Raw genomic sequence first — 12937 nt, forward strand, 5'->3', positions numbered from 1 at the left:
TCTTGGTATGAATGAGCCTTTAGTCCGACTGAAATCATACAAATCCAGTTTTTGCCAAATGATATGAGATTGTAGCTTGGAATCATCCAGAATGTCAATCGGACTACAATTGGACTTAACATAAGGCGTTTACAAAAGTGATGCGCAGCGGACACAACACAAGCAAGGTAAGATACAAGTCCGTATTAATTATTTGTATATGCGTTATATTCAATACATTCTCTGTCAGTCAGATTAAAGGGCTATTCACACAGAGTTTTTGCTTTAAAAAATAAGAGACGGTATAGATTAATGGGGGGGGGGTGAGGTGGGGGGGGGTTAACTTTTCGCAGTTAACTTGAAGCCGTTTTATAACCCTGTCATGGACGAGACACTGTAAAAGACGCAAGATGTGAGCGCAATAGGCAAACACATTAATTTAGCATAGAAACATAATGGGGGTGCTTGATTAGCTGTGTTATCATCATGTAATAACAATATAATAACAAAAGCAGAAAAACACTCACCCTACTTTAATCCACAGTAATGACAACCACTAACTGGGCTAAAACCCTTCTCATTCGTTTTATATTTATATGCCACAGTGCCTGCAAGGCTTCTGACAGATGGAGTGAATTGACACAGGGGACCCTGGATGCAGCTTTACAATTTTCCTCTTGTCATGAGGTGGCTGGCTCACTTGACCTCCATTGGAAGTGTAACTAATATAGTCTGTTAAGAAACCAGCTCAGAAACTAACCTATGAGTCAAACACCTACTCTCTCTCACACACACACACACACACACACACACACACACACACACACACACACACACACACTATCGATTGAGATCCTGACGCTGAAACTGATGAAGAATCGAGGTAGTGAAGGCCAAGGTGAAGGAGTATCGGGCTTCACTGTAGTTAAGAATTACTGGGACATGACCGAGGTGCATAATGATGCTAGCTATGCATGTATCAGTGCATATACAAATATGTAACAAAATCCTGCCTTGACACTGGAATTTTGTAACATGGAACATTGCCAAGCAGCAATTTGTTTTGAATGTGAAATTAATAATTTGCAAGCATTAAATTACAAGAAAGCGAGACTAATTGCCTTTATGCATTTTTGACAATAGATCTTATTAATCTTTATATATATATATACAGTATAATTTTAAATTACATTTGGGCTTGGAGGCTAGAACATATGATGAGGAGACTATATTCATAAGAGTCCTCGACAAGAACGTAGTGTGTGAAGTCAACAAACCTCAAAGGTATCAATAGCTATTCCGAAACCACACCTAGGCTCAATGTTGGCACGTTTTCACCTCACCACTGTTTTCAAGATAGCAACTGACTTGGATTTAATTTCAAAATGCATTGTTACTTTGAAGCGACTCCTTTTTCTCACCTAATATAGTCCCTTTGAACAGCTGTGATCATGCAAGCAAATGAACATGTGTGGCAATTACACTGATCGTGATGCTGCTATCATCACTATCTGGATAACAGCCTTTAGGGTGAAATGTGTCACACCAGAGCAACAGGGGGCTTTCAGCAGTCCTAAACCATGTGTCACAAGCAACACAAAGCACATCTGAATATATAACAACGTATGCGATTTTTTTTTTACAGAAATGATCAAAGCAGAACACTGATCATAAGCTCACAAAGACTCAACACTGGCAAGCAAATTAAATAGATGCTTGGATGTGTAAACGTCTTCATTTAACACAACGATTACTAAAAGAATTGATTTAGTCTGTGTTTTTTTTTACGGGTTGTTATAAAAACAAAGGCAAGGAGCATGTAGACAAACAGCATTGTCTGTATCAATACATGGACATGCCATAACACAAACATCTCACTGGTCATCTCACTGGTAAAGCTTCAGAAATAGAATTCCACACGGAATAAAACATACCGTTGGATATCGGAATTCTTCAGAATAATGGGAAACAAATTTAATGATGATTCAGTAACTGACACATTGCCCTGGTACACCGAATTCCCTCTTTTCATATTCACTTTAAACGCACAAATATATTGTATATTTGCAGCCGACTGCACATTCAACTGCATCCCTTGTCCGAATAATAAAAGGCAGAATCGCACCAAGGCATTTAAGTTTTCGTCGAACGCGAAGTTTTCGAGCCCGAACAGTCCGCGCGGTACGTAAAGCTTATTTAGTCCAGTACAGCTTTTTTAATTATATATTCTGCATGTATTTATTTATTTCATAAAATGAATAGCCAGCTGATGACCATAACACCAGGTCGGAAACCGAGTAGCCCCGTAACAAAGAGCGTTTACACTTACCCTCAACAGCGAGAATAACGGGAACCCAAAGGCTGTATAATAACAGCGAATAATCCATTGTCATGAAGCTTGAGGTTGCAACATGAATAGCGTTTTGTCTATATGTCACCGGGACAGAAAGTCTCGTTAAATCTCAGCATACAGAGACTGGAGGGGCGAATTCACGCCTTAAGAAATTACAGCCTGAGAAAAAAAAATGCCCAGCTCCTTTTGGTTTGGTTGTTTCCAGGTTTTTCATTCACAACTGTTCGCACCGCGGAATCCACGACCTCTTTCGTGAGCGCAGTCTATCATGGTCTTCTACATGTGTGGCATCATCCTCATCCTCAGTGTGAAAGAAGCTGTTGATTCTCTGCGACTGCACAGAGGAGTGTCAGTTGCGAGGAATGATGGGGGGCAAAAGCTCTACTGGTCCCAAGGCAAAACCCTGCGGGATTCCGCTGATAATTTACAGACTAAGTAGCCTACTCCCCCAAGTTATTTTATTTATGCATTTCATTTTTTTTTTAAGAGAGTGTTAAATCGACCTGTATCCATTTTATTGAAAATGCCTTTATAAGGGAAATCAGAAGCCCCATTGGCAATTTGTGGCGAATCAGTAATGTATGGGTATTCTTTGATGCACAGCGCCACTCACTGTTTGTTTACTGCAGGAATTGGTGTTCTGTATTTTAGAAGGGATTGACTTGGCAAATGGCCACGACTAGGATATTTGTGTAACAGTCACCCAACACCAATAAAAAAAAAATCATCATCCAGCTTTCTGCTGATTAAATAATGGGCTTCATGTTGACAGGAAGGTTATGGGATACTGTAAACAATCTTCAAAGCTGTAAATGAATGGTATCGTGCTGGACATATTACTTCTGAAATCTAATCTGGTACTTATTACACAACAGCATTTTTTAGCTAATCCAATCTGGTTACATTTTGGATTCATTTTGATCTAGCTGTTTTTTATTTGGTTTAACATGAAGAAATGACCCACGGTTTTGAAAGGAGAAACAGAGAGAGGAACATATTCCATAAACTTGAATCAACCCAAAGTGTGTCTTCCATAAATTGTTTCATTATGTTTTCATGAAAGTCTAATTACTCATTTTAAAGTGCATTATACAATCCAATTAACACTCATCAAGTACAAATCCATTTGATTAAACAACAGTAAGATTAGTGAGAAAAAAGGAGTCTTTTGTCATGGTAATAACTTTAAGACATACATTTTTTTAGAAAGGAAGGATTGCAACAATGTATAATTGACCACAACAATGGTAATTTATCATGCATTACATTTCAAGTAAAAAGTTCACTTGGGGACTCTGAGAAAGAGATGCATTTTAGATGTATTTGGTATATGTTTTGTTTAGATTTAGTTTTTGTTTCATTGTGTTTTGTTTTGTGTCTAGGAGATCATATAATGAACAGCACTGTTGGATTGTTGCAGTTGTTGTCCTTTTATTGACTTATTAAATAAATGTGTTGATTCATTTAAACATTTCATTATGGAATTATCTATAAAAGTGTTTTACATCTTTGCTCTTCTGTTGCTAAAAAAAAAACCTTGCAAAAACTTGTAATGCAAAACAATGCCCCCCTTTTTTTCTCGCAAAACCTTTTGTTTGGTCTTAACACCTCGACTTGCTGGAAGATCGTCGTGAAAACTTCAGTTTGAAGTCATAACAGCAAAGAACATGATATAATCTCCGGGAAAAAAATATGATTCACACACTGAAATACAACCCAGCAGGCGCACTACACTACACTTTAACCCAATCATTGCATCATTGTAACTGGGAAATCAGGGGAGATCATTCAAAGATTTGCGGTAAACTGAACACAATTCAGACTCTTGAGATCTCCGGGTAAGACAATCTTTGATGATGCAAATATTACCTGGTTCAGAGAACGCTTAAATCTCAGGGATTTGATATGGTCTGATCATTTGATTTAGTCCTGCTTTCACCAGCAAATGCTGAAAGACACTGATCAAAGTATCCTCACCATGTGCAACATAAATTCAACCCTTGTAACGCACGCAATACTTCAAATTCTTGGGCAACCTCACATCTGTTTCAAGAGGCGGATGTCAACAGGAGCTTGTTTTTTTAGTGTTTGGACAGGTAGCCACTGGCAGAGGTTGGCTGGGGAACAGAAGACAGGAAGAAGAGAGAAAGATGAAGGAGAACAGAGGGAGGGTACCGGAGGGCCATGCGCCGAGTCAATACAGTAAGCTGACAGAGGTGGATAAAGCACTCCCCCTTTGTGGCTCGCTTTCAAGACTGCTGAAATATAGAGCTGCTCGGGCCACACGGGTGCAATAGACAGGTGTGGCGACGAAAACAGCTTTCAGTTTGTCACTGCTGAGCCTGCGAATCACAGGAATATTGAGCTTTCTCTGAAACCAAGAGTAGAGCTGGTAAATGCTATCGCAAAGGTCACTGCTCTCTTCTCTTTAGCCCTGAACTTGGCAAACTACGACCAGATAATGGATATTTTTTCAGTCGTTTAAGCATTTGATCATTAGAGAAGCAACAGACCATATAGCTGTGACCCACTTCCTCCCGCTATTCTAAACACCTCATCACACACTTTGTTTTCCTTTCTTTGTAGAGATCATCAAGGCTTCACTGACCCTCAATTATGATTTAGAGACTAGCCAATGACAAGAACCAAATGTTGAGATGCGAAACAGCAAGGGTGTAGCCAACAACGGACACACAGAAGGTTACATTTTGTCTCATTATATCCACTATAGACTAGCTTTGTTCCTGTCAACACTAGGACAGGATCACTTCAGTTATAGTTTGTATTCAAGTTTTTTTTTTTTATCAGTTCATGAATTTGAATGCTCTACTGTTTGAAAATAGATATCGACAGTGATATTTCATTATTTTAAAGGTGCACTCAGCACAGGTACACTGTAAAAAAAAAAAAAAAGTTAGATTTACAGGAAAACCCTGGCAGCTGTTAGGCAGCTGTGGTTACCAGAGTTTTCCTGTTAAAAATACGGTAGCAACGTTTTAGATTTTACAACTTTTAACCGTATATAATTTTACAGCAATAAACCGTACATCATTATCTATTATAATGTTAATATACTGACCTTTTATTAATATCTGTTTTTTTCCATTGTAATACACTGACAGCCAACAATCACAGCAGTGATGAGAGTCAAATGGTCAATCAAAGCTCATCATAAGCAGCTCTTCCACAAGAAAGTTAATACTAATATACAGAAGCTGCACAGTGTCATTCACACAAACATTAAACACCATCATGGTAACATGTTGAAATTTAAAAAATGCAATAAGGATTAATTTAACAACATTATATGTAACATAAAACCCTAATGTACATAACTGATTAGAAAAAAAAACTAAGAAAATTATGAAGAAACAGTTATTTAAAAACAAAATACATCAAATGTGAATTGTCACGCAGGGAATTGTGGGAATGTCAATTTACATTTTTTCACTGTAAATTATACAATGACTTGTTCTTTTTCACTTCCAAAAACTGTAAATTTAACGGTATTTTACAGTAAAATTAAATTAAATGTACCATTATATATATATCACAGTTATTTACCGTATATGGTAAGGAAACTTTCTGTTAACCAATTAACAGTTTTTCACTGTAGCATTTTTACAGTGTTTTACCGTTAAAATCACGATAATTTTTAACAGTGTACATCTGTAAAATGTCTGCTAAAGATCTGTTAATCTGGAAACCATCTGCTGTGTAAAAACATCTGATAAACGTCTTAGAAAAGGCGGTTTTACATACATTGTTGTGTTGCTTCTAAATCTTAAACATCTCAAAGACATCTTCTAAATGTCTATATTACATCTGACAGGAAACGTCCAAGAAACATATTGCAGATGAGCTTCTTACGTCCCACTGATGGTTATAGGTTTAGGGTTGGGGTAGGAGGTGGATCTTCATGCTAAAATTTTTCCTAAAAATCGTACGTTTTCGTACAAATAAAGTCATACAAATTCATATGAAATCGCCACCTTTTAAAATGGTCATGTTGGTTGATGGTGTCTAGAAGTACTACATCCGCTTCTTGTCATTATCATGTGACCTACGCCGTCGGTTGTATCACTTCACTGCCATTCACAACTCATGTGTGTCACGGACAGCATTTCCCATAATCCTCCCTGGCACCTAACCACGCACACCTAGAACTCATCTAGCCCTCATCACCAGCACTATAAAGAGCACACACACACTCCCTCAGTCATGGGCTGCTTCTGAAAGTTTAGGTAGCTGACTTGTTGCCTCACTGCTATATTAGGCAATGACTTTGCAGGCCGTGTTTGTGTACAAAGGTACCTCACGAAACTGATTTTGGACAGGTTTCTAAGGCAGCTTAGTTTGGTGAGAACTAAGTGGATATTTAAATGGCAGCGATACATGCTATTTAAACTAAGTGCAAATAACAAAAGATCCTATTTACACTAGTGCAAATAGCAACTAGATGCTCTTTTACACTAAGTACAAATAGTGATTGCTGCTATTTACTTAAAGTTTAAATAGCAATGGATTCTATTTAGATTAAGTGAAAATAGCAGCCTTTGCTTAGCGATATTTACACTAAGTGAAAATAGATTCTATTTACACAATGTTTAAATAGGTATTTTCTTTGCAATGGGTGTAAATAGTACACTGTAAACCCTAACGCTCAAAATACTTAATTGGTTTGAGTAGGAAAAACTTAAATTAAACTAATTAGTTCAGTCAAATTAACTTTTATGAGTATTTAGCACTTTCTTTTTCTTTCAAGTTCACAGAATGGATATATTTTAAGTAAACTGAACTGTTTCATTGTTTTGAGTTTTATGAAATTATTTCTTTTAATTTAGACGAACTTAAGTTTAACTGAAACGGCTGGGATGTATATTTCCCAGCATGCTTTGCCGATGGCACTCGAAAGGGAGAGTAAATGCTAAAATTAAGTGTAATACAATGTTTTTTTGTGCAAGATTAATGTTAAGCGGGTGATTTAGTAATGATTAATGTTTCGTTATGCTAATTTAGAAGAATTTCTGTTAATGTTGTTTTTAGGATAGTTACCATCATGGTGACAAGTGGTGCATGAGCTTGATTTGAGAGCAAATAAAACCTTTATATTGCTGCAAGTGTTACTGTATAGCATACTATTGTTAAGAAGTTAACAAAATAGTATGTTAGCAAACTAGCTTGTTAGAGCTAGCTAAGTTTATACTAATAAAAGTGTTCACATTGAGATTACATGAAATTTTAAGTTAAATGTATGAATTAGTGTACTCAAACATTTCAAGTTAAGAACAATTCAAATGTACAAATACAAAATAAAAATATGTCAGTTCTGCTTACTTAAACTTTGAATACATGAATATACATATAAATAGTGGCAGATCCTATTTGCACCTCAGTGTTGTTGTACATTAAACGGTATGCAATAATAACCGAGTGTAAATGATAATATTTTTTACAATTATTAAATGGATGCTGCCTTATTGGGACAATAAAGCCCTCCCTACACCTACCCTAACAAAAAAAACCCCACTTGATTATTAAACATGCGTTAGACACTTTATTTCCACTTTTCAAATGTATTCTTCATTTTCATTGATAATAAATGCCTTTCTGATATGTGATTGGATGGGAGTAGAGCGAGTTCAACAAAAGGCGGAATCGAACTTGGGTCAATTTCGTCAAATCTTTCTGCCACATGCCTTACCCCTACGCTTCTGTTGACAATCCAGCGTCTTCCGTGATTTTGTCTGGCCCGACCAGACGTCAGTGGGCGGAGTTAGTGTAAATAGCCTCTGCCAACAAGGCAGGCTATTTGCACTTAGTGTAAATAGACACTCCAATTGTAATTTCTCACTAGAAATGACATCAAAAGTGGAAAACGGTCAAAAACAAACATTTATGCAGAAACTGACCACCAACTTCAAATTTCAGATGCCATCTTAATTTTTTAACTTCACTGTCGCAGAACGGAACACGCAGGATTGTGGGATATCAAAAGCAGTAAAGGATACACATATGCTGGCTTCAAAAATCGATCAGATGAAGGTATCTCAGAAGACAGGAAGTTAAGCTATAGCATTAAATTTGGACATGCCTTGATGCCTTCCTACCTTGGATGCATTCTCCGTAGGCAGCATTTATCAGCTTTTGGATGCAGCCATGGTCTACTTACCTTGATACTTATCTGCTTTATGTTGAGGACTACCTTGCTAGCTACTGCTGTTACCTCATCCAAGTTAATCACCAGTCATTGAAGTCATCCTCCAGTCATCACGTTATCCAAGTCGTCTTCCAGCCATCCCTCGTCTCAGCGTTGTTCCCTCATGTGTGTGTGCTCCAACGATTCTGTAAGAAAAAGACCCAAAGTCAACAATACAAGTCTATCTCATCTGCAAACAATCTCAAGCATCATCACTTACCTGTTTATGCGTTGTGTTTCTGCCATATCTGCAAATAAGCCTACCTGTTTAAGTTTTACCAGTTCTGGTCATTGAGCTGGTTGTGAAAGAAAAGAACTTCAAGTCTGTTACTTTCATTAGACAAACATTCAGTCATGCTTCTCTGCGATTTCGAGCAGGCTCTGTCATCTGCAGTTAGAAGACTGTCATGAGAGCCGCACACCAGTAAACAATTGTCAGGTTTCAAGGCAGGGGTGGTGATTTTGGATTAGTTCTGGTCTTCTTCTGCGGAATGAGGTTTGGCGGATATCCTATATCAGCACTTTTACTTTTAGACACTTTATACAAACGAGTCCAGGATAGATTATGTGAATCTCTTCATCGCCCGGTTTTCTACCTCAGGAACGGATCCCTTAACTAGACAACAAAAATGAACCGAAAACATTTCCATTAGGAGTTTTTCTTTTTGCAGCTGTACTTTTTCATTGGGAGACAATCTCAATAAGGTATATTGATGACTCTGCACATTTTTTCGTGCTGTTTTTGCTTCATGGTCTTCCTCCATTATTCATTTGCAGCCCGTTTTTAATCTCCAGTGGGCTGACTCAGAATTCATTTTCCATTTGTAGAGTGTTCCCCCTGTCTGCTCTTGTCCGTAGCATTGATTAAGTAGGTCCTTGTGGAAAGGAAATTATGTTTGGGTTTTAGCACTTTTTACACTGTATTTTTACTAATCTACCCAGTCTGGGGATTTGAATGAAGTTTTGCTTAGTTCAAGTGGGATTACGGTTTGAGTTTTTTGATCCCTGTGGCTTCTCATAGCAGTCTTCACATTTAAATTCAATTTGCAGGATTTTTTTTTTGTGAATAATGAGGATTTGCGTAAAATCCAGTACATGGTTACTGAAAATAAAACCAAAGTCACCAAAAGTTGGTTTTATTGGTCAAAAATAGTATTTTGTGAAATATTACTGCAATTTTTAATATCTGTTTCTATTTTAATACATCTGAAAATATATTTCTGTGATGCAAAGCTGAATTTTCAGCATCATTACTCTCTAGAGTAACTATCTTGAGGCCACGAGTTAATATCTTGAGGTCACAAGATAGTAACTCGTGGCCTCAAGATAGTAACTCGTGGCCTCAAGATAGTAATTCGTGACCTCAAGATAGTTAACTCGTGGCCTCAATATAGTAACTCGTGGCCTCAATATAGTTATCTTGAGGCCACGAGTTAACTATCTTGAGGTCACGAGTTACTATCTTGAGGGCACGAGTTACTATCTTGAGACCACGAGTTCACTATCTTGAGGCCACGAGTTACTATCTTGAGGCCACAAGTTACTATCTTGAGGCCATGAGTTACTATCCTGAGGTCACGAGTTAACTATCTTGAGGCCACGAGTTACTATCTTGAGGCCACGAGTTACTATCTTGAGGCCATCTTGAGGCCACAAGTTACTATCTTGAGGCCATGAGTTACTACCCTGAGGTCACGAGTTTACTATCTTGAGGCCACGATTTACTATCTTGAGGCCACGAGTTAACTATCTTGAGGCCACGAGTTACTATCTTGAGGCCACGAGTGAACTATCTTGAGGCCACGAGTTACTATCTTGAGGCCACAAGTTACTATCTTGAGGCCATGAGTTACTATCCTGAGGTCACGAGTTAACTATCTTGAGGCCACGAGTTACTATCTTGAGGCCACGAGTTACTATCTTGAGGCCATCTTGAGGCCACAAGTTACTATCTTGAGGCCATGAGTTACTACCCTGAGGTCACGAGTTTACTATCTTGAGGCCACGAGTTAACTATCTTGAGGCCACGAGTTACTATCTTGAGGCCACGAGTTCACTATCTTGAGGCCACGAGTTACTATCTTGAGACCACAAGTTACTATCTTGAGGCCATGAGTTACTTTCCTGAGGTCACGAGTTAACTATCTTGAGGCCACGAGTTACTATCTTGAGGCCACAAGTTACTATCTTGAGGCCATGAGTTGCTACCCTGAGGTCACGAGTTTACTATCTTGAGGCCACGATTTACTATCTTGAGGCCACGAGTTAACTATCTTGAGGCCACGAGTTACTATCTTGAGGCCACGAGTGAACTATCTTGAGGCCACGAGTTACTATCTTGAGGCCACGAGTTACTATCTTGAGGCCACAAGTTACTATCCTGAGGCCATGAGTTACTACCCTGAGGTCACGAGTTAACTATCTTGAGGCCACGATTTACTATCTTGAGGCCATGAGTTACCATCCTGAGGTCACGAGTTAACTATCTTGAGGCCACGAGTTACTATCTTGAGGCCACAAGTTACTATCTTGAGGCCATGAGTTACTACCCTGAGGTCACGAGTTTACTATCTTGAGGCCACGATTTACTATCTTGAGGCCACGAGTTAACTATCTTGAGGCCACGAGTTACTATCTTGAGGCCACGAGTTAACTATCTTGAGGCCACGAGTTACTATCTTGAGGCCACGAGTTACTATCTTGAGGTCACGAGTTACTATCTTGAGGCCACGAGTTCACTATCTTGAGGCCACGAGTTACTATCTTGAGGCCACGAGTTCACTATCTTGAGGCCACGAGTTACTATCTTGAGGCCATGAGTTACTACCCTGAGGTCACGAGTTAACTATCTTGAGGCCACGATTTACTATCTTGAGGCCATGAGTTACCATCCTGAGGTCACGAGTTAACTATCTTGAGGCCACGAGTTACTATCTTGAGGCCACAAGTTACTATCTTGAGGCCATGAGTTACTACCCTGAGGTCACGAGTTTACTATCTTGAGGCCACGATTTACTATCTTGAGGCCACGAGTTAACTATCTTGAGGCCACGAGTTACTATCTTGAGGCCACGAGTTAACTATCTTGAGGCCACGAGTTACTATCTTGAGGCCACGAGTTACTATCTTGAGGTCACGAGTTACTATCTTGAGGCCACGAGTTCACTATCTTGAGGCCACGAGTTACTATCTTGAGGCCACGAGTTCACTATCTTGAGGCCACGAGTTACTATCTTGAGGCCACGAGTTCACTATCTTGAGGTCACGAGTTACTATCTTGAGGCCACGAGTTCACTATCTTGAGGCCACGAGTTACTATCTTGAGGCCACGAGTTACTATCTTGAGGTCACGAGTTCACTATCTTGAGGCCACGAGTTCACTATCTTGAGGCCACGAGTTACTATCTTGAGGCCACGAGTTCACTATCTTGAGGCCACGAGTTACTATCTTGAGGCCACGAGTTACTATCTTGAGGCCACGAGTTCACTATCTTGAGGCCACGAGATGGTTATATCACGAGTTACTATCTTGAGGCCACGAGTTAACTATCTTGAGGCCACGAGAAAAACAAAAGAACAGCATATTTTTAAGAACAGCATATTTTTTAAATAGATTTTTTTGTAACTGTAAAAGTCTTTACTATCACTTTTGATCAATTTAATGCGTCCTTGCTGAATAATAGTATTAGTTTCTTTGACCCTAACTTTTGGATTGAGACACAGCAGAATAAATCACAGAAAATGTACTAGACCAATTACTAAAATGGAAGCAATTGAATCTCTACTGACATTTAAAAGCAGTTTCATGCTTATTGAAATGATTGAATTTCACATGGCACAAAACCAATTCCTTAATTTTTGATTGATTTGATTTGTTGTTCCAGCTGAGTAAAAAGTTTCTCCGTACATTGTCCATTAAAAACATTTTAAATTAACCAACCCATATATTTCAGAACTAATAATTGGCCCTAAGACTTTTTTCAGTTCCTAAGACAGTTTCAGTAAGTACTGAGACAACATTTTCCCTAATACGGTGCTGAAAAATGTTCTTTCTTCATGGGTTCACAGCTGCCTTTTTTAATTTTAATATCACCCAAAAAGTGATTTTTACAGAAGATTTCATTATAACTAAATCCCCAAGCGCCAGTAACTGGCACACGCCCTTCTCTTTTTCTATTTTTTACTTACAGTCAGTTTATTAAACTAAATCCCAGTGCTGAACAGGTGCAACTCAATAACTGACATCAGGTTGGCGATAAAAATGAGATGCTATTCAGTGCTGTTGATCAGTTTTCCTGCCTTCTGAGTTTCCATTTGCTATTTATTCAGTGCGAGACTGCATTGTTTTACCTTCGCCGAATCGATAACAGCTGGTATAAGGACCAAATAATCCAAATTCGTGTCTC

The 12937-nt window shown here is 38.5% G+C and overlaps 1 protein-coding gene across 1 annotated transcript in view; it reads right to left on the minus strand.

The window, feature by feature from the left end:
* ephb3a (eph receptor B3a) overlaps positions 1–2814 on the minus strand; it is a 39123-nt gene extending 36309 nt beyond the window's left edge. The window contains exon 1 of the mRNA XM_056264113.1: positions 2309–2814. Coding sequence (XP_056120088.1) covers positions 2309–2372 — 64 coding nt within the window. The 5' untranslated portion in view covers positions 2373–2814. The remainder of the gene's footprint in view (positions 1–2308) is intronic.
* Between the last annotated feature and the right edge of the window lie 10123 nt (positions 2815–12937).

This window comes from Rhinichthys klamathensis, unplaced genomic scaffold (genome assembly GCF_029890125.1).
Source record: "Rhinichthys klamathensis goyatoka isolate OS25496 unplaced genomic scaffold, OSU_Roscu_1.1 h1tg000011l_1, whole genome shotgun sequence".
NCBI lineage: Eukaryota > Metazoa > Chordata > Actinopteri > Cypriniformes > Leuciscidae > Rhinichthys > Rhinichthys klamathensis.